The 23,118-nt window shown below is 44.7% G+C and overlaps 1 protein-coding gene across 1 annotated transcript in view; it reads left to right on the top strand.

The window, feature by feature from the left end:
- The window catches only part of MYO5B (myosin VB), a 253,344-nt gene that overhangs the window by 52,094 nt on the left and 178,132 nt on the right, over positions 1 to 23,118 (top strand). The window contains exons 2-3 of the mRNA XM_033164355.1: positions 6,288 to 6,398; positions 22,080 to 22,251. Coding sequence (XP_033020246.1) covers positions 6,288 to 6,398; positions 22,080 to 22,251 — 283 coding nt within the window. The remainder of the gene's footprint in view (positions 1 to 6,287; positions 6,399 to 22,079; positions 22,252 to 23,118) is intronic.

The following is a 23,118-nucleotide window of genomic DNA, read 5'->3' as shown; positions in this document are numbered from 1 at the left end:
GCAGGTCTCTGATACGTTGGTGTTTTATGTTGACATGGCCTTGCTCCTGTCAGCAATCGTGCTGCAGCATTCTGCACTAACTGCAGCTTCCAGATCAAGTGCAAGGGAAGCTCCCCACAGAGCGCTTTGCAGTAATCCAGTCTTACAGTAACCAACACATGAACTACTGTGGCCGGATTTTCATATATTGCCTTCTGCAAATTGTCTTTCTCTATAGAGTTCCTCCTTCCTTGTTGTAGTATCTGGGGTACCCTAGTGCTAAAAAGTAAAGGTAAAGGTAAAGGGACCCCTGACCATCAGGTCCAGTCGTGTCCGACTCTGGGGTTGCGGCGCTCATCTCACTCTATAGGCCAAGGGAGCCGGCATTTGTCCACAGACAGCTTCCGGGTCATGTGGCCAGCATGACAAAGCCGCTTCTGGCGAACCAGAGCAGCGCACGGAAACGCCATTTACCTTCCCGCTGGAGCGGTCCCTATTTATCTACTTGCACTTTGATGTGCTTTCGAACTGCTAGGTGGGCAGGAGCTGGGACCGAGCAACGGGAGCTCACCCCGTGGCAGGGATTGGAACCGCCGACCTTCTGATCAGCAAGCCCTAGACTCTGTGGTTTAACCCACAGTGCCACCTGGGTCCCAAAAAAGTAGTGGTTGTGATTTCCTTTTGTATTTTTCTGCATGCAGAGTCTTACAAAACCCTGCATGTGTAAGTGCTGTAATTTTCCAAGGACCGCCTTCCATTTTCAGGGCTTCACAGGCAAGAGGAAGGCTGCTGCTTTCATAGCCTCTCAATAAAGCACCTTGCATTTTTAAAGGCTTTTTGAACCCCTCCCACCCCCACCCCCAAATCCATCTCTTGCCATGGCTCTATCACTCCCATGCAGATTTTTCCTCTCCTGAAAGTGACTTTGAGTGCATCAAACCCCCCACAGACGTTGTTCATGCTTGTAATATATGACGGCTGTTTTTGAGAAATTGCTGTTCATTGACAAGCCTTGAGCGCTCGCTGAAAATGAGGAGAATTGAGGTGGAAAGCAAATAAATGGACCAGTTCCTCCAGTTAGCAACACACGGGGGCCATGTTTGCTTGCTGTTCCAAGGTTAGTGCAAACACGAGTTCTCTGGGGAAGGAGATTGCAGCTGCTTTGCTTCTTCCTGGTCATTCTGCTGTTGTGATGTGCTCAGTGTGTCACGCAAACCCAGGATCATGATCTAGACTTTCTCTAGACTCGCATAGAACAAACCAGGGAGGAGCGAAACAGCTGGGATCTCCTCTCTGGGAGCACGTTCACACTAAACCATGGTTTGGCTTTGCATAACCTGGGAGCTGTGGTCCATGGGGTCACGGAGAGTCGGACATGACTAAATGACTAAACAACAGCAACAGCAACAACCCGGGAGCTCAGGCTATTGCCCTAACCATGTGGATAATGGGCAGAAGGTAAATCAGGATTTACTAGTAGATCGCTGAGTGGGTGTAGATCTCTGATGCGGGTGGCGCTGTGGGTTAAACCACAGAGCCTAGGGCTTGCTGATCAGAAGGTTGGCAGTTCAAATCCCCGCGATGGTGTGAGCTCCCGTTGCTCGGTCCCAGCTCCTGCCCACCTAGCAGTTCGAAAGCACGTCAAAGTGCAAGTAGATAAATAGGTACCGCTCCGGCGGGAAGGTAAACGGCGTTTCCGTGCGCTGCTCTGGTTCGCCAGAAGTGGCTTCGTCATGCTGGCCACATGACGGCTCCTTTGGCCAGTAACGCGAGATGAGCACCGCAACCCCAGAGTCGGACACGACTGGACCTAATGGTCAGGGGTCCCTTTACCTTTACCTCTGAGTGATTAGCAAGGATATCTCAGTTCCAAATTTTTAACAGTAGCAATGGTGACATAACATGTCCTCCCTCGATGAAGGCAGCCTGGGGAGTAACTAAGAGTAGACTTGTGTAGGGAAGGACTGTGGACTTTAAGGCTCCTGATCCTTACCTAGTGTTGCTTGGGTTGTCCAGGAACATCCTTAAGGCCTTGCTCTGTCGCAGGGATGGGGACCACCAGACACTGGAGCTGAATGAGGCCTTGCGGTCTTCTCTGCCGGCCCCTTGAGAGTCTCCCCAGGATGCCCTCTTCACTGACCATGCTTTGCATCCTCCTTAGGTATTCTTGACTTGCTCCTTGCTTGCACGGATGGAGGGCAGAAAGTGTGGGAATGTTTAGGAGTGTGGATGATGATATATTATTTTATATATCTCAATCCCAGCTTGAGTTAACAAGCTCCAAACTTAGCAGAGTTCCATTCCCTTTTAAAACACACACAGCAGACGCACTTGCACAGGCTTGCTAAAGCGTCTATAAGAAATATATATTCCTGGTATATTCCCCTTCTCCCCTCTTAAAAGTAAAGACACAACACAGTACCGATTATAAGATATAAGAGTTTACTTACAGTCATCCATGAGTTACAGTACAGGCTCAGAGAGGCAGATAAGCTTAGATAAATGTATTTACATGTAGTGAAGCTGATTCCATAGGGGAACAGGCTTCACCTCTGCTCCTCTCAGCTGCAAGCTGAGAGAGAGCATCCTGCTTGTTCAAAAGACGAGGCAAAATGGAGAATGGTCTTTGGGATCTTGTTCCCAGGTAAGACCACACCTATTTCTGGTTCCTGTAACTCAGTCCAGGTAAACAGGAAGTTAAGCCTGGAGTACTGAGTTACCTTCATGTCCACTCTAGCAGTGTTGGGTTTGGCTGCTCTGTGTTTACAACCCACAGAAAGGATTGTGCCAGTGTGGCCTACTGTTCCAGCTTAAATCAGCATGTATTGCTTTTGCTTCTGGCCCCATCTACTGCTGGAAGATTTTCCCAGAAGGGAACATGACCCTCAGTTCCCCCACCCTTGCCCTACGGGTTGGGCTCATGGCCCAACGTTGCTGCTGAACCACTTTGTCTCCAGTTTTTCCAGATACTGACTATCTGCATCCCCAATACTGGTTCAGGAATCACAGACGGTAAACAGCCAAGCACTGCGATTAAACAGGACGCCCTGTGAGCATTAAATGCCAAGATTCTTAAAAGGCATCCCCTCTCACCCGCTCACTCGTGGCAATTAAAACCAGGAGTCCATTCCAACAACTGCAGAGCTGGGAGGTAGAAAATGAGGTGTGGGCAGCATTCTGGAGGCACTCCCATGTCCACCCACCCACCCACACTCTCCCTCTTCCCCTCCGCCTTTCAACCAGCAAAACTGCTGCTCTGGCAATATATTTAGATAGCTTCATTAACATCGATGAGTTCCTGCTGCTCCAGCTATTGTGTAATCCTAAAAATAATTATACATTATACATATAAAGAATTCGTTGCTATTGAGCTGCAAAGCATTAAAAAATATATTCACAGCTGCCATTTCCTTAACTCTTGAGGGGTATTTTGATAATTGAAGTACACAGGATTGCATTTGCTTTCAGGAATGCCAGCGTCTAGTTTTCAGCTGTGCTTAGTGTAGAGTTTTTACCACTTGGGGGGGGGGGACACACACGCAGTGTCAACAAAAGCCAGTATGCAACTGCCCAGGGTCCCGAATCCCATGAACCATTGACTTCCCATTGCAATACTTTTAGGATCTGTCTTGCTAACTGTTTTCATTGATCAGGCACTGGGCCAACAAGGTCAGATGCTGAAAGAGGCCGCATCTGCAATGGACATTTAAAGCTGTACCAGACCACTGTAAACAGTCACAACTTTCTCCCTAAAGAATCCTGGGAACTGTAGTTTGTTGATGCTGAGAGTTGTTAGGAGACCCTTGTTCCCCTTGCTGAGACGTACAGTTCTCTGTGTTCCCTGCTCTTGACCATAGAGACAGAGCATAGCTATCATGACTAGTAGCCTATTCCTCCATAAATTTGTCCATTCCTTTTTTACAGCCATCCAAGTTGGTGGCCATCACAGCTTCTTGTAGGAGTGAATTCTATAGTTTAACTGTGTGCTCATAGAATTGGAAGGAGTCCCCCCCTTGCAATGCAGTTCTCTCATAAAGAAATGCTTTCTTTTGTCTCTTCCGAATCTTCCAAGGTTCATCTCCATTGGAGGCCCCCAATTTCTGACACGTTGGCAAAATGAGAAAAAAACCTTTCCCATGGACTTTCACCATACTTTGCATAATTTTTACACACTTCTATCGTGTCTCCTCTTGCTCCCCTTTTAGCTTGGCATACATCAAAGTGGGTTGCACTGGTATAGTTCCTAGACAGAGGGAGAAACAGCTCTGGGTGTTTTCCCCAATTCTTTATTTTTTAGCCTAAGGCCATCATCAGCCACCCAGTAGCCTATTACAACACCACTCACAATAAGATGAAAACAAATTAATGACACAATCTGTTTCATTATCGAGTATAATGAATTATCAAGAGTGGAATTTGCTACCAAGGAGTGTGGTGGAGTCTCCTTCTTTGGAGGTCTTTAAGCGGAGGCTTGACAGCCATCTGTCAGGAATGCTTTTATGGTGTTTCCTTTTTGGCAGGGGGTTGGACTGGATGGCCCTTGTGGTCTCTTCTAACTCTATGATTCTATATATCCAATATCTTTTGCAGCAACAATAGTGCTCATTACAGACAAAACAGGGTCCTGGCGATTTGGAATTTAAGTTGTGCTTTAACTGCAGAAATGACAAACCTCTTGCTAGCTGACACTGTCCACCCACTTCATTTTTCTAATCGGGGTGACTTAGCCAGCAGCCCTTCAGATTCTGCTGGCCTACAGAGCCCTTTTAATCAGGAGTTGCACCATGGCTCTTTGCAACATGACGCTGTTGGATGGGAGTTTCCCCGTAACAAGCTCTGCTCTCCTTGGAAGGAGACTCATTTATCTGCCTAAGCAGAAAATGAAGCCTGTGAGGCCATAACTCTTCCAGACACATACTGCACAGAGCACAGTTGTAGTTCTAATTGAATAAAAGCCCATTAGCAGAGTGTAAATGTGATCCATTTGGGACTATATTTTGCTGTTCCTCTTTCTCCACGACGATGCTGTTCAATAAACCTTCATTCTTACGAACCCCCTACACAGCTGCCTGTAGAGGGTCTCTGCATGGGGTCTTTACTTGTCTGAGTTTATGTACGTCTGTTTCCATTAAACTTCCAAACCTAATAATGCATGTCAGGTTGGGACGAGCCTTAGATGAAGAATGAACACCGGTGCTTCCTAAACAAATCTGTGGAGGATAAGGCTTCCGGTGGCTGCTTGCGATGATGGAGATGCTCTGCCTCCACTGTTGGAGGCCATAAGCTTCTGAATACCAGTTGCTGGAAACAACTGGAGGAGAGAGAGCTCTTGTTCTTGGGTCCAGCTTGCAGGTTTCCCACAGGCATCTGGTTGGCCGCTGGGAGAACAGAATGCTGGACTCGATGGGCCATTGCCCCGATCCAGCAAGTTCCCCTTAAGTTCTGTAGCAGGGGTGAAGACATTCTGGTCTGCCCCACCAAGCCTCCCTCTTGGGCCTGCAATCTGGTTTGGAATAAGCCATGCCCTAATCAGGTATGCCCACCTAGCAGTTCGAAAGCACGTCAAAGTGCAAGTAGATAAATAGGTACCGCTCCAGTGGGAAGGTAAACGGTGTTTCCGTGCGCTGCTCTGGTTCACCAGAAGCGGCTTGTCATGCTGGCCACATGACCCGGAAGCTGTACGCCGGCTCCCTTGGCCAGTAACGCGAGATGAGCGCCGCAACCCCAGAGTCGGACACGACTGGACCTAATGGTCAGGGGCCCCTTTACCTTTAATCAGGTATGGACAGGTGTGAGGCAGGTAAAGGTGCAACTGGTCCAAAGGGGTTTACAGGCACCACCTGCCAACTGGTTGGCAGCACCCTGCAAAGCCATGTGCACACTCGCCTGTCAAACTTGACCCATACTACAGGTGTGGGGGAGATGCGGTTGTGGCCCACTGGTTGGATTCAGTACCTGACCCCTGTCCTAGAGTGTCGCAAAGGCAACTCCTCGAGGAGGAGGCGTAGCTCAGCGGTAGAAGATATGCTTTGCATAAAAAGGTCTTGTGTTCAATCCGTGGCATCTCCAGGTACGTCTCTGGGGCACACGGGGGAAGACATAGAATCTTAGAATCATTGTAGAGTTGGAAGGGACCCCAAGGGTCTTCTACTCCAGCCCCTGCTTTTGTGTCTTGCCTTTGATCCTTCTTTTTAGCCGCTGTTAAAATCGGAATTCTGTACCAGATTAACCTCTTATCTTACTGAGGAGGCCTCTCTACTTGAGCAATTTACTGTAACAATTTCCTCCCTTCTTTTTCACCTTTGCAGTATACGAGAGTTTGGATTCCTGACCCGGACGAAGTCTGGAAATCAGCAGAAATCATCAAAGATTACAAGGAGGGGGATAAAACTCTGCATTTGAAACTTGAAGATGAAACGGTACGTCCTCCTGTTTGTTTGTTTGTTTTTGGGGGGGATACTGTTTTCTGCTGTTTCTTTTGTTTCAAGAAACGCTGAGGAAACGTTTTGAAGTCCGACCTCTCTTCATGTTCGAAGAGATTTCTGGAGGGGGATGATTGACAAGTTACACTTTTTCTGTGCAGAAAGCTGTTTTGCGTGAGGCGGCCCTGAGCCTATAACTGTGTGTAGCAGTGAGGGGGGCAAAACTCAGGCTTCTAGGCCTCCCCAGTTGACCCTCTAGGCTGTTTTGGCCAAGCCATGCTCACCTGCTGTACACCTGGTGTAGAAGAAGAGAAGAAGAGTTTGGATTTGATACCCTGCTTTATCACTACCCGAAGGAGTCTCAAAGCGGCTAACAATCTCCTTTCCCTTCCTCCCCCACAACAAACACTCTGTGAGGTGGGTGGGGCTGAGAGACTTCAGAGAAGTGTGACTAGCCCAAGGTCACCCAGCAGCTGCATGTGGAGGATTGGGGATGCGAACCTGGTTCACCAGATTACGAGTCTATCACTCTTAACCACTACACCACACTGGCTCTCATGTGATGTGTCAGTTGTGAGACAGATAAAGATGCAGTTGAGCCGAAAGGGGGTTTGCAGGCACCATGAATCAGTTGAAGGGTTGGCAGCGCAAACAATAAGCTGAATAAGGTTTGCAAAGAGCCATGTCTTTGCCTACATAGTTGGATTTCAAACAGCGGCATTTGGAGCAGTGGAAAAGGAATTGATACCCACAGTGGCGATCAAATGGTTTCTTTAGCTTTGAGATTGCCCTTGTCTTGAGTTGTGCACATCGAAGAAGTAATTTTTTCCACACTCCCATGCACAGAGCAAAGGAAGATTGCTCTCTCAATCTTTGCTTGCTTGGGTTCTGTTTGATTTCTTAGTTGGAACCACATAGGTGCCGCTCCTTTTTAGTTCTCGGGTATCAAAGCATTTCCAAACATTGCGGTTTGTGTTTAAAGCATTTCACTTCGGCCAAAAGGGCTCTCAGTCCTTGCCTGCAGGCTTACCATATAAAAGACGTGGTACAAAAAAGGAAGAAGCGATGAAGAAGAAAGAAAGCAATCTCAGACGCTATTTTTTAAAGCTAGTTTTGTAGCTGCTATAGTGACCAGCTGAGGTGGAAAGAGGTCGGAGGGGCAAGGAGCCAATTGTAGCTGATCTCACGGCAAATGAAACGGAGTGGTCCTGCTTCCCATATTTCTCTACATGCTGCAACCTGATGGATTGCCAGGAGGCAGTTGAGGCGAGGGAGGGAGGAGCCTGATGGAAATGGTGCCTCAATAGAACCAGTGGAGCAGGCCTTAGCTCAGTTGGTTAGAGTGTGGTGCTGCTAATGCCAGGATTGCAGGTGTGATTCCCGTAAGGGACAGCTGTATTTTCCTGCATTGCAGGGGGTTGGACTAAATGATCCTTGGGGTCCCTTCCAACTTTACAATTCTATGACTCATTGCCTCCCATCTCTGATGGCAGCTGCTAGGAGAGAGTTGGATTATCAGTAGCATTTCCCTGATAGTATAGTGCAGGCATAGGCAAACTTGGCCCCCCCCAGATGTTTTGGGACTGCAGTTCCCATCATCCCTGACCACTGGCCCTGTTAGCTAGGGATGATGGGAGTTGTAGTCCCAAAACGTCTGGAGGGCCGAGTTTGCCTATGCCTGGTATAGTGCCATAGACTCTTCTCACCTCAACAGGGAGTTGTGTCTAACAGCATTCAACAAATGGAGCAGTTGTGGCATCGGGGTATAGGAGATGACTGTGTTACTGGCACACAATCCTGGGAGCTTGGGAAGAACCTCTATCTTCCCTGGTGTTTGTGGCGAGGAGTGGTGGTGGTCAAGTGGAACTGTTACCCCCCCACACACCTTTTCTATAGGTACAGAAAGCAAGTGCTTGTTGGAAACGTAACACCAATGGAGTCTGCTAATTCAGCACACTTCAGTTTGCATATCCATCAACTATTTGCATAACACGCCAAACACACTGCTCAGTTTTCTGAAGCTGAAATATGGAAAAGCTGACATCCTACTAGTAGGAAGACTTCAGAAGCTCTTAACCCCTGCCCCCTCCAAAAACATACATACATACAGTATACACACACACACACACACACACACACACACACCAAACCCATTTGCTACCAGCAGTTGAAAAGGACTTGGTGCAATTGCTTTTGTTAACTAAGAACATTGCAGTGACAAGCCTAGAATTTATTATGATGATGATGAGTGCAATTTTGTCTTGAAGCACCAGTGGCTGGTAGTGTTACAGTGCGTTTAACCCACTTGGCTGGCATAACGGCAATAGGAGTTTATTAAAAATTTCTTCACAAATGGCTTTTTAAATTGTTTAGCTGCAAGTGTGCTCTGTTACTTGTTAAACCAGTTAGCAGATGCAGCTTTTGCAAACTGAACATGCTCCAAGGACGTTGTGAATAATTCAAAAGTCCTGCTAGGGGGAAAAAAAGCATTACTACTGCTTGCATGTGATGTATTATCCAGTTATTAAAAGGGCGGGTGGAACCCGGGAATGTGAATAGTACCCAGTGAGTGGCGCATTCACCTATCTAGGAGGCCTAGGTTCATCAAGACCCAGAACCTAGCATGGTTTCTGACAAGGGTCATCTTGAGATGCTTTGTTGCATCTCATGGTTCAAGAGGTGGGCCCCAGAATCTCATATTAAGGTACAGTAGTGAGTTTCCAAGAAGAGTCGAAGAGTCGGACACGAAGAGTCGGACACGACTGAACGACTGAACAACAACAACAGTGAGTTTCCAAGATTTTAGCCACCTCCTCAGATGCTCCATGGCAGGAAATGAAGTGGGACAGCTGTTTGCACAGAGCCTGTTAGAACTTGGGTTACCAGCTTGGTGCCCACATGTTCTCACAGAGGTCTTCCATGGCAACCCCACCCTCTGAAATCAGGATTGGAAGAAGCGTTTTATTGTCACCAGTCAAATAGGTTGTGGTGCGTACACCACTCTGGATTTGTGTAGGGTTTACTCCTTGGCCCTTTCTCTCTCTCCCCCCACCCAAAAGCAGTGAAGGTTTAGGATCAGAGTTTTCCTTCTCCTACATGGGCTACCTTCCCAGGTTGATGAACCCCATCACTTCCCTCTACAGCGCACGCAGAAACTGCCTTCTTGACCAATGGACCCACTATTGGTCTCGTCTGCTCAATCCACCAGAGCCTGTCTTCACATGCAGGGGAAGTCCCTAACTCACTGAGGGTTTGAGATCCATCAGCTACCCTCACCTGGTTTAACTGGCCAATTGAATCAGTTTCCCAAGGTTTGGCCACTGTCACATTCTGACATGGAGCCACCGGTGAGAGCTGAGTGGGGACCTAAGGTGGACAAACTACCCCAGAAGGAGAACAACATGCCCCTTATCTGAGATGCTACCTTACCCCATACACCCTCAAGAATAACGCTCTTAGGCAATTAAAGAAACAGCTCAGACTGATACGGACACAGTAAGGGCACTGTTTGATAGGAGCCAAAAACCTGCAATAACTAATAGCTTAGGACAGGCATAGGCATTCTTGGCCCTCCAGATGTTTTGGGACTACAGTTCCCATCACCCCTGACCACTGGTCCTGTTAACTAGGGATGATGGGAGTTGTAGTCCCAAAACCTCTGGAGGGCTGAGTTTGCCCATGCCTGGCTTAGGAGCTTAAATTCTAGCTGCGGAAAGCCTGTAGAAAGCTAGTTTTCAGCCCTGCCTGAGCTGGGAAGCTTGAGGGGCCCAAAGTAAACTGCTTTTGGTTCTGACCCTGCCCACTTGTGGCTCCATCACACACAAAAAAGAAAAAAATTGCCCACCCCATGCTTTTTTGGGAGCTGCTTTTCAGGGTTCGAAAGGGGCAGGTTGGGCTTGCTGAGGCTTCTCAGATCCTGAATCCAGTTGCAGGAGGCGGCTGGCCATCCTCCATGCCTTTGGTAGCAGTTGTTGGAGAGAGAGGATGTTGGGCTGCGTTATCTGATCACTCAAGCGCTTCTTGCAACCTTGTCGCCCAAGCTACCTGCTTCTGTGTTTTGCTCCACCGCCCAATAAAGCTTCAGCTTCTCATTCCAGCAGATCACTGCCTCTAGGCTCAAATTCAAAGACAGCCGGTGGGATGCAATGGTTAGAGTGCTGGACTGCAACCTAGGAGCGTAGGGTGAAAATCCCTGGAGCACGTTGGGCCAGCCACTGCATCTCAGCCTAGCCTACCTCACAGGGTTATTGTGAGGATAAAATGGAGAGAGGGAGAGCCATGTGTACCACTCTTGAGCTCCTTGCAGGAAAAGAGGGATATAAACACAACAAGTAACTAAAAATAAAGCTCTTATTCTAGCCTCTAAAGCAGGAAGCAGGAAAGTGCTCTCTGCAAGTAATGACTTCAGGTACTGTGTTTCTTTTCAAAGAATTGCACCCAACGGTCCCACAGACGATCAAAGAGCCTTTGGTGCGGGCTCTGGCAAACAAACCTGTGATCTTTGCTGAAACAAGCTGGGTGGATGCTTGTGCTCGGGACCTCCTGGGTAAACCTCAGGTGGTGCTAATTGCGTCCCTTGTGGCTGGCTTGCTTCAGCCGTGCGCATCCGTGGCAGGGGAGCGATGCTGGGATTGCGACTTCTGCAATTCCCAAAGGCTCTTCCTTTCAAATACGGATTTGGCTGAGTGGGAGAAGACGACACAGTTGCTTCCGAATGCAGGCAAAGCAGAGGTAATATGGATGCTCGCACCATTAATTTCTGGATTTGTCTATATATATAAAAAGTTTTATATATATATATATATATATATATATATATATATATATATATATATATAATTTTAAAAATTACAATAAAAAAATTGAATAAAAGAGGGAAAGATGATGTATCTGCTTGTGTTTAGCATCCTTTTTATTTCTGTTGTCCATCAAAGATTCTGATTGCAAACTGGCCTTGTTAAGCTTTTGCCTGTATTCATGATTTCTGCGCGGTTGCAGAGTATGTAATCTGAAACGGTTTTATTTGAAACTGTTGAATTAGCTGAATTTGAGCAGCAGAAGTCCTTTTCACTTTAGCCACAAGGACTTCAAATGTTGTTGCGCCTTCTTTGATGATGGAAACTGGAAAAAGAAAATCACCACCGTCCAGTTTAGACATGACAGTAAACCATATTTAATAGTTTACTGTGAGCACTCCTGATTCTTGGCTGTTTGGTTGCAGATCACAATCCCTGGCTTAGTTTGCATCTGAACCCTAGGGGTTGTGGGTTGATTTGCTCAAAGAAACTATGGTCGGTGAGCCAAGAGCAAACCTTAGCAATAGATCATAGCTTTTGGGGAGCAAAACAAACCACAACTCCTGGTTTGGGTGTAAGAGTAAGACAAGGGAGTATGGGTTGTTTTTGTCCAGCTCAAGCAAAGAGGAGCAAAGTGGGGAAGACTGACAAGTTCATGGTAACACATTAACTATAGCTTACTGTGCGTGCAAACTCTGCAAATGAGATTGATGATTGTAAGATATGCATTCAAATATAGTTAGCTTTCTTAAAACCAAAAACGAGAACTTGCTTCTTGTCTTTTAACCCAGTGCCTTTGCACTGATGGGCCAAGATATTGAAAGACAGCTTTCAGGTTTTGTTCCCTTAATGGGCAATTGTGTGGAATGTTGCCTACATCCTTTTATATCCATGAGTAAAGGGCTGGAGAGTTTCTTTTTCTTTTAAACAGAAGCCAAAGAAATTAGGAAAGGGACCAGAGGGGGGGGAACCCCCCCACTGGTCTTCTTGGACATTTTGGGCTTTGGCAACAGAACAGAGGCACTATGCAGAGATACTAGAGGCAAAATTCATAACAGGAATTGTGAGATTAAGGGTAAACGAGTGATGCTGACAAGGCTTTCAAATTATTATTTATGTTCCAACTAGACCTAATGAATTGTGGTGAACCGCTGTTGCTAAATCACTTATGAAGTAAGCCCAGGCTTGCAACAAGTGAAATTGGGATCTATCCTTTTGAGATTGTACACTGCTAGGTCATTAAGATTTTGAGAATCAAAATTATTATTTAGAAAAGCTAGGAGACCCATTTAAATATTATGGGTAGGGACGGGGAGCCCATTTCTGCACACGAGGGTCATCTAATCCATCCCCCTGCAATGCAGGAATCTTTTCCCCAACGTGGGGCTTGAACCCATGACCCTGGGATTAAGAGTCTCGTGCTCTACCAACTGAGCTATCCCAGCCCTGTATTAGACAGTGGTTTACCAGGCAAGGTAGAAAGTTGCAATAAGTTTATTCTGCTCCTCCACTTCTCGTAAGCGTATCTGAACATTGCCTCTCTGTGTTATATAAAATCATTGCCTTTTTTTAAAAAAAGGTTTTGAATAGTTGCATTCATCTTCTGCTTTGTGCTGTCAGAACTTGATGCGTCTTTCTGCCACGATGGGGCTTTGCAATTTAACTCCTCTTCTGGAATTGTCACCTGTCTTGGTGGCTTGCTGTCTTGCTACATGAAGGCGTAGGGTGCACACGTTCTGCTAACAAGATGCTGATTCCCAGGCTGGGACATGGCCTGCACGTATCTTCCAGTGTTTATGCGAGGCACGGCACGGATAGCGCCAAACTCTGCGTTCTGCCATTATGGTTTTGTCAGGGGTTTGCAAAGTGTTGCTTTACAGCGTAATGCCAAACTATGGATTACTCTAAAAATGGAAGTGGGGTGGTAATTTTGTGTTGTGAACTCTGCAGGTATAGGGCAGTATCCAAATTCAATTAATTAATAATAAGGGCATGAAAAAGGAGGGGGGAGGCGAGCCTCCTAATTATGTTGAGATTCATAAACATTGCATCTACTGTGCTGATGTTCTTGCCGACCCCTTTTATTAGCAATGCTGGGTCAGTATTCAAGAAGGATACTGACAAGCTGGAAGGTGTCCAGAGGAGGGCAACCAAAATGGTCAAAGGCCTGGAAATGATGCCTTATGAGGAACGGCTTAGGGAGCTGGGTATGTTTAGCCTGGAGAAGAGAAGGTTAAGGGGTGATATGATAGCCATGTTCAAATATATGTTCAAAGGTTGTTTTCTGGTGCTCCAGAGAAGCGGACACGGGGCAATGGATTCAAACTACAAGAAAGAAGATTCCACCTAAACATTAGGATGAACTTCCTGACAGTGAGAGCTGTTCGGCAGTGGAATTTGCTACCAAGGAGTATGGTGGAGTCTCCTTCTTTGGAGGTCTTTAAGCGGAGGCTTGACAGCCATCTGTCAGGAATGCTTTGATGGTGTTTCCTGCTTGGCAGGGGGTTGGACTGGATGGCCCTTGTGGTCTCTTCCAACTCTAGGATTCTATGATTCTAAAAGGGGAGAAAAATCTGTCCTCATCCTTCATAAGAAAGAGTTAGATATTTCACAGATGGGTGGCCGAGACTTTTCCTCGTTGAAACTATTATTTTGCCGTTGTTACGGTTGTCGCGGGCCCTTCGCCCTGTACAGCCCACCCCCGGACGTTTTACGGTCTATGAGTGCTGCACCAACGACAAACAGTCCCCAGCTGCAGCCCTTCAGACTACTAGCTGGATCCTGCTTACTTCATTCACCACAGACGAGGATATTGTGAACTAAAAAGATGTTTATTGCGTACAAAGCTTGTGGTTGCTGATAAATAAAAGGTTGTTCAATAAGCTTAAAACAGTTGTCCTATACCGGCCTAATACCTCTAATAGTTAACTAAATATCAATAACAACGCGTTTCACAAACTCTTTATCCTCTCTGCTAACATCCACCTAAGACTCTAAACTCCCAGCTCTATCTCTTGACTCACACTTCAACTCCAACTCTAAACTCCCCGCACTTAACTGCCTCACTGCCCACTGGGAGGGGTGTTTTATACCCAGGCTAAGCCCGCCCCTGAGGGTTCTAACTGTCAGAAAAAATTAACCCCTACCTGGCATAGGGCTAGTTCTCCACATACCTCCCTCCTTTTTAGGTTTGTATCAGAGGAGTTACTAGCCAAAGTATCCCTCTGATACAAACAACATTTTTAAACATTAACATAAACAATACATTTTATAACTCTTACCTATATTACCTAACTATAGCATAAACAGTTACATCTTCAGTAAAAGTACATATGGTTGTGAACATTATATACATGCAATATTACATAGTACCAGTGACATGCAATATCGTTGTGGTGATGGCTTGTCTTCAGATCAGCCGTGGCTCCCTGGTTTTCGAGACAACGCATCAGCCACAATGTTCAGGGTTCCTTTTACTGATTTGATGGTGAAATCAAAGTCCTGCAAGATTAATGCCCACCTCATTAACTTGCTGTTGGTCTTCATGGATCGTAGCCAGATCAGCGGTGAGTGATCCGTACAAAGTTCAAATGATCGTCCCCACAGATACGGCTTTAAACGTTGCAGAGCCCAGATGATGGCCAAACACTCTTTCTCGATCGTCGACAGATGTTTCTCCCGAGGCAACAACTTTTTGCTGAGGTAGACGACCGGATGTAGTTCGTTCTCAGCTCCCGGCTGGCATAGCACAGCGCCAAGACCATCATTAGACGCGTCAGTGTAGACCGTAAATGGCTTGCCAAAATCAGGTGTAGCTAGTATTGGTTGGGATATCAGTGCGTTCTTCAGCTTGTCAAAAGCAGTTTGATAGGCTGCTGTCCACGTGATGGGGTCTGTTATTTTTTTCCCTGTCAGACTAGACAAAGGAGCAGCTATTTCACTAAATTTGGGGATGAATTTACGATAATACCCCACCAGTCCCAAGAATGCTCTCACTTTCTTCTTGGTTGTGGGTTTCGGCCAGGTCGCGATGGCTTCTACTTTTGCAGATAAGGGTTTAATCTGCCCATCCCCAATCATATGACCCAAATATTTGATAGAACTGCCCCCAATGTGACATTTTGCCGCCTTGATGGTTAGGCCTGCCTCTTGGATTCTTTGTAACACTATTTTTAAGTGCCCTTTATGCTCCTCCCAAGTTTTACTAAATATGGCGATATCGTCAAGATACGCAATTGTAAAGTCATATAACCCATTTAAAACTTTATCCATGAGGCGTTGGAAAGTGGCTGGTGCGTTTTTTAGACCGAACGCCATGACTGTAAATTCATATAAACCGATAGGACTTCTGAAAGCGGTCTTTTCCCTATCTTTTGGGTCCATTGGAATCTGATAGTATCCTTTTGTTAAGTCCAAACTAGATATGTATTTACAGCTTCCAATTTTCTCGATTAAATTGTCGAGCCTAGGCATAGGATAGGCATCTGATTTTGTCACATGGTTAAGACGGCGAAAATCCAGACAAAATCTTATAGTTCCATCGGGCTTATCTAATAAAAGGACAGGGGCTGCCCATGCACTACTCGAAGGAACAATAATGCCTGCTTTTAACATCTCCTGAACTTCCTCGGTTACAGTCTTTATATAATGGCCTGTAATCCTGTACGGAGCCAATGCAATGGGTTTGGCATCGCCCGTATCAATCTGATGCATTACCCCTTTAGCAATACCTGGTTTATTGCTGAACGTGGGTGCATAGTGTTTCAAAATTTGTTTTACATCTTCTTGTTGGGACTGCGATAGTTGGGGGTCCAACTTAATGTCAGTTATTGGACAGGGTTTCTCCTCCCTTTCCCAACAAGGTATTGGCATGTCTTGGGGATCTTCTTTAATAGCAAATAATGACCACCCTTCTGCTTTATAATAAGGCTTTATCATATTCACATGCACGACCCGCCTGCATTCACCGTATTGAATTATATAGTTTACATCATTCATCTTTGAAATGATTTTAAAAGGACCTTCCCATGTCAGTTGTAACTTATTCCCTTTTACTGGTCTGATTAATAAAATATCCTGTCCTGGCTCAAAAGATCTCACACGTGCCTTTTTGTCATACCAAACTTTCTGTTTGTGCTGAGCAACCTTGCAATGTTCTCCTGCCAGTTCTAGTGATCGTTTGAGAGTGTTTTGCAATTTGAATAGGTAATCAACTACATTCTCAGAATCCCCAACCGGCCGTCCTTCCCAATTAAATCTTAATAAATCTAGGGGACCCTTGACTTTTCTCCCAAACAATAATTCAAAGGGACTAAAACCCGTGCTTTCCTGGGGTATGGATCTATAAGCATATAATAAGGCTTGTATATTGTCATCCCAATCGTGAGGATGTTCCGTTACATATGCCCTCAGCATTCTTATCAGGCTTCCATTAAAACGTTCTACCAATCCGTTCGTCTGAGGGTGATAAGCGGTACTGGTGATATGTTTTATCCCACACCTCTCCCACAAACGCTGCATCAGTTTAGAGGTAAATGAGGCTCCAAGGTCTGTCACGATCTGTTCTGCAAACCCTAGCCGACACATATAACTTATTAGAGCTGAAGCCACTGTTTCAGTCTCTATGTTTCGTAACGGAATCGCTTCCGGATATTTAGTCGCAAAATCCACAATAGTCAATAAATAATGATGTCCCCTGCGACTGGCTTTTGGCAGTCGTCCAATAATATCTATTGCTAAACGTTGGAAGGGTTGGGAAATTATAGGCAAGGGGCATAATTGTGCTTTCGTCTTATCTTGCCCATGTCCTTGTAATTGGCAAGTATGGCACGTTCGACAAAATAACTTTATTTGCTTGCCCATCCCAGGCCAAAAGAAATTTTGGGACACCCTTTGTTTGGTTCTGGTGATTCCCAAGTGACCTCCAAAGATACTGCCATGTGCATGTTGTATTATCTTGGTTCTAAATTCAGTAGGTACTATCAGTTGCCTGTGGATTTCATTACCCCCTCTATTAGGCTTTAAAAGAATCTCTCTGTATAGCAACCCATTGTTGACTATAAACCGCTCCGGGCTTTCAGGGGTTAATACTGTATTCAAGGCTGTGGCTTGAAAATATTTCTGTAAATCTGTATCTAGTTTCTGCTTGGCTGCAAAACTAGCTGCTTGACTATTTGTAACTGGCACTAAACTTGTATCTTGTGTCAGTTCAACAATTGTATCAGGCCTTTCCTCCTGAGGTAACTGTCGCAGTTTTTGTGCCCTAGTAATCACAAATGCACTCTGTACATGGTCAAGTAGATCCCACCCAATTAACATTGGAGCTGGGATTTCTGGTGAAACTGCTACTTGCCATTTTCCAGACCATTGTTTATATGTCAGATTAACTAATGCGACTGGCAAGATTTCTGGCTGTTTTGATATTCCTTTTAAACTGATTGTTTTGCCTTTAATAAAGTCTTCTGGCTTTAATAAATCAGGATGTACAATACTAATCTGAGACCCTGTGTCTTTTAAGCCTTTATATTGTTTACCATTCACCCAAATTTCTTCTCCTGTTTTGTGTAATAGCATGTCATCTTGTTGAATTATATAGCACCTCACAACTTGGGCCTCTGGTAACTCATCAGCCTGTTCTCTAGACTGGGCCTCGGTTGCCGTGGCAACCATGTTGGCAGTTGGCTCTGTCTCCACAGTTTGGACACAATATGTCTGCTTCTGAGGGATAGTATTTGCACTCCTAGTTCTGAGTTCAGTTCTACAGTCCAATTGTCTATGGCCTTTTTTCCCACATTGCCAACAGATTAATTCAGGCCTTTTACCCTCACTATATTTATTTACTTTTCCCTCAGTCCCCCCCGTTGTCATAGGCGTGTTATGGGGAACATTTGCATTGGCGGGAAAAATTTTCTTGGCAGTTTCTGTGGTAAATTTTGTGGGCTGTTGCATTCTCTTAAACTTATTTGTTTCCCACTGTTTGTCCTTATATTTTGGGGCATCATAAGCGTGTTCTCGGATTTCATTTATTTCATCCGCCAGATTAGCAGCTTCCAGGATGGTTTTAGGGCGTCTTTCTTTAATTAAATACTTCAGATGACTATTAATCGTGTCATAAAATTGTTCCAATGCGATCACCTCTTTTATTTTTGCCACAGAATCAGCACCCTCCTGTTCTAGCCACTTGTTTAAATAATTTGTAGTTTTAGCTCCTAATTGAGCGAATGTTTCCTCACGCACCTTTTTTATTGTTCTAAACTTTTGTCTCAGTTGCTCTGCAGTAATTCCGAATCTAACATAAACCAACTGTTTAAATGCTTCAAAATCTTTGGATTGATCAGATGGCATTTGAGCATAAATCTCTGTTAATGTTCCACTAATACGAGCTCTCAGTATTTGCATTTTCTCCTCATCTTTTACTTCAAAATCTTCGCAAGCCCTCTCAAAAGAAATGATAAACGCTTCAGGATCGTCTTTATCTCTGAAGTCAGGGAATCTTTTTAAATCCACCCTGCTAGGATTTTGTGTGGAACTATTGTTGTTGTTTCTATTATCTACAGCTGATAATTCAAGTCTTTTCATTTCTAATAAATATTCTCTTTCCTCCCGTTCTCTTTCTCTCTCAATAGTTAAGGTCATTTCTTTCTCTTTTAACTCTCTTTCCTCTCTTTCTCTCTCTCTCTCAATATTTAAGGTCATTTCTTTCTCTTTTAGTTTCATTTCTTTCTCTTTTAGTTCTCTCTCTTTTGCCTCAGCTTGCAACCTCATTTCTAATTCCTTCAGTTTATATTCTTGTTCTAGTTTCCATTTCTCAAATTCCTCTGAGGCTTTAAAACTAGTCCCCTCAGCAGGATTTTTGTTAACTGTTTCAGTACTGGTTTCCTCAATCTGGGAAACCCCATTTTCTTCTTCAGAGCTTTCTACTTGTGAGTCCCTAAGAGCTGTTTTAGTCTTTCTAGGTGGCATTTTCTATTTATTTGGTGGTATTATTTCTGTACTTAAAGCAAGGATGTTTCAGTTAAACTATTTCTTCAGGCTCAGTTTCCACAGTTTAGGTCCAAAGTCACGCCTAAAGTTACCTCAGTGCACTTTGTCCAGCGTACTTTTCCGACCTCTCACTATAAACCTTTCTGCCTGAAATAGTTTCAAACGCAAAGTATCTTTGTAACTCTCTCACAATCTCACAGTCTTAGGCGCTATCACACCACACCCTAGGGCCAGGTAATTCCTCTCTGAATTCCCCTTCTCCCTTTCCAGGTGTATGCGATCCCCTTCCTGACTAGATTGTAGAGTCTCACAGAAGTTTGCTTAAATCCTCTTTAAGCCTCACACTTCACACAATGCGTCACCCTTAAATCTTTCTTGTACCTTGGCACTTCTTGCCAACACTTTAGATCTTTGATCTCAACGTGACCACCACTTTATGACTATCTTTCGTCCCGCCGCTGCCACCACTTTAATGTCGCGGGCCCTTCGCCCTGTACAGCCCACCCCCGGACGTTTTACGGTCTATGAGTGCTGCACCAACGACAAACAGTCCCCAGCTGCAGCCCTTCAGACTACTAGCTGGATCCTGCTTACTTCATTCACCACAGACGAGGATATTGTGAACTAAAAAGATGTTTATTGCGTACAAAGCTTGTGGTTGCTGATAAATAAAAGGTTGTTCAATAAGCTTAAAACAGTTGTCCTATACCGGCCTAATACCTCTAATAGTTAACTAAATATCAATAACAACGCGTTTCACAAACTCTTTATCCTCTCTGCTAACATCCACCTAAGACTCTAAACTCCCAGCTCTATCTCTTGACTCACACTTCAACTCCAACTCTAAACTCCCCGCACTTAACTGCCTCACTGCCCACTGGGAGGGGTGTTTTATACCCAGGCTAAGCCCGCCCCTGAGGGTTCTAACTGTCAGAAAAAATTAACCCCTACCTGGCATAGGGCTAGTTCTCCACAACGGTTAATAACTTTTATTTGCATTTTTACATGCGATTCAAAAAGAATACGCAAAGAACTGTTCTTTGGTTATGTCTTGATAAAAATTCACATCTCATCTGCCTTACCTAACCCTCTCTCCTCCCTCCTTCCCCTAAGCTAAGGAATAGGGGAAGCCTTTTTTAAAAACATGCAAAGCAAACTCTCGGAAGAGATTTTATGATTCATGCAGTTGTGGCATTTCCAACATATGGGTGGCCATATGGTAAAGAGTTTTTGGCTCTGTCTCAGCCGAACAGCCGTGCCTCCAAATTAGACTAAAGCAGCATGATATTTCCTCCTTTTATCTGTAAACACCTTTGTCACCTCCCCCAGGGTGCTATTTCTTTTTTACTTTTGAGAGAGAGGGGGGGCGGCGGCAAGAGAAATGAGGCGGCAGCTTTATTTAAACCGGGGCGCGTCATATCACATTCAATATCTGCTTTATGCTTTGGATTAATTTTGCACGAGTCCCCTGAAAGCTTTGACGGTTAAGTTCCTCCGGCAAAAAGTAAAAATGGAGGCCTCTTGTCAAATCAAGAGAGCAGGAGGGGAACTCCCAGGATGCTCACTTCATCCAACAAGCTGTTTTGGTTCAAGCACAGAGGGCTTAGCTGCACATAGCAGAGGGCAGACAGGGACATCACTAAAGTTTGTTTTCCTTCCCTTCCCATGTTGCTGACAGGTTTTCTGACACCTGTTGATGAAGCCTCCAGATCCAGAGGCAGTATACCTGCAGTGTAACAGGGGAAGGCTTACATTCAATGTGCAGGAACTACTTAGGTTGTTGTTGTTTTTTACTAGAATACAGGCGCATTTTGCGACTCACACGGGTCCAGTTGCGACCCTGTGGAGATCTCTAGATGCCAAAGTGGTGACTGGCCACTCTATCTTTCTAAAACTTATTTATTGCATTTATATCTCCAAGAAGTACAATCTCAGTTAATCCTCACAGCAACCTGTGTGGTAGATTAAGAGGCTGTGACTGGCCAAAGGCCACACAGTAAGCTTCATGGCGGCGGCGGGGGGGGGGGCATTTCCCTTTTTTTCCAAGCGGTTTGAGCAGTGAAGTCTCAATTGGTGATAACCACCAAGGTGTTTTTTGTTCTATTAAATCTTTGTACCTTTCCCACACTCTCATGAATGATCTCCTAATTATGTGATTATAAAAACCTTTATGTATCTTTCCTTTCCCATACGAAAGGTATACGTGCCATCCAAATCTATTATCATGACCTTCCAAGCCTAAAGCTTCTTCCTTTTCCAGTTTTATCCAGTCCCTAATCCATACCAAACAAGCAGTCTCATAGTATAATTTAAGGTCTGGGAGAGTGAAGCCTCCTCTTTCTTTTATATCTATAAGTATCTTATGTTTGATCCTTGGCCTTTTGCCCTCCCAGACAAATTTAGAGATCTCCTTTTGCCATCTTTTGGGCCTCTCTACCTTTCTAAAGCTTATTTATTGCATTTATATCTCCAAGGAGTATATGGTTCATGCACAACCTCAGTTAATCCTCACAACAACCTGTGAGGTTGATTAAGAGGCTGTGATTGGCCAAAGGCCACACAGTAAACTTCATGCCTGGGGGGGGGGATTTGAACCCTGATCTCCCCGGTCCTAGTTTGACACTCTAACCACTACACCACACTGGCTTCCTAGAGTACTTCTGTTACTGGGCAGCTATATAAATTAAGTAGGTAAATAAATATGGGGAGAGCAGAATCCCACATAGAGAAGGATCTGAAATTATTTTCCTTGAAGCTTGAATTTATTTTATTCAGGGTTGTTTTATTTGATGTTTTAATGTGTTGTAAACTGCTTTGAGATTTTTTTCTTTAAAATATAATGTGGCATACAAATAAAAGGGACAACGACAACAACATTTTTCTTTCTTTACTATTTCAGATTCTGGAATATCCTATTGATGCTAAAGCCAACAAGCTCCCCTTCTTGCGAAATCCAGATATTTTGGTCGGAGAAAACGACCTGACAGCTTTAAGTTACCTCCACGAACCTGCGGTCTTGCACAACTTAAAAGTCCGATTCTTGGAATCAAACCACATCTATACCTACTGTGGTGAGTGTTGCAATGTGCCATTTCTTTCAATATGTTTTTTGGGGGGAGGAAGAGGGTGGCAGGGGTGTGAGATATGAAAAGAGACCATTGTGACTGTCACCACCCAATTATTATTTTTTAAATAAAAAGGCAAGTAGCCCCAGAGTAACACAGCGATTATTAATTCCGGATCAAGATGTCTTGCTCCTTGAGACCACCTCTGTCTTCCCTGGCCATTCATTCTCCATGCTGGCTGAAACTCTGATAAATTGTCGCCCAAAACATCTGGAGGCTTCCAGATAACTAAGGCTGTACTAGGTTTTTTAAGCAGGTAGCTTAGTTTATTGCTGCACAAGAGATTTTCTGTTTGTTTTCAAAAGGATAGGCATGTCTGTCCATTCATGAATCAGCAAAAACTACTTCAAACATGACCTTTTTTTTTAAGAGACAGACAATTCAGTGTTAAAGGGCTGAAAGCATCTCTCACAACAGAACTATAGAAACGAAAACTCACATACAAGATGAGGCAGACAAATGAGCAAGAAATGTACATCTCTCTTGGCAGGATATAAGCTCTCTCCGCACATCAAAGAAGTATCTCCGAATCCTGCACTGTACTTTTTTTTAATGTCCTTTACAGGATTTTCTTTTGTAAGTCACCTTGAGGGCTTTTTCTAAAGTCGAAAGCTGTGGTATAATAAGTGCTCCAGTTTCTTTTTAAATCCTGCAGCACAGAGAACTGTTTGTTCTAGGAAAAAGCCATTCCTTGCCCTGCCCTGAGAAAAACGCTGATACCTTTAGATTTCAGCATTGATTGATTGATTGATTGATTGGTGTTGTTTCTTAAATATTGGTCCGGGACAGCTGTGCTCCTGAAACCACCCTGAA

This window comes from Lacerta agilis, chromosome 11, assembly GCF_009819535.1.
Source record: "Lacerta agilis isolate rLacAgi1 chromosome 11, rLacAgi1.pri, whole genome shotgun sequence".
In the NCBI taxonomy this organism is placed as follows: Eukaryota; Metazoa; Chordata; class Lepidosauria; order Squamata; family Lacertidae; genus Lacerta; species Lacerta agilis.
Note: the sequence above shows the minus strand (reverse complement) of the source record. Positions and strands in the feature narration are given on the sequence as shown.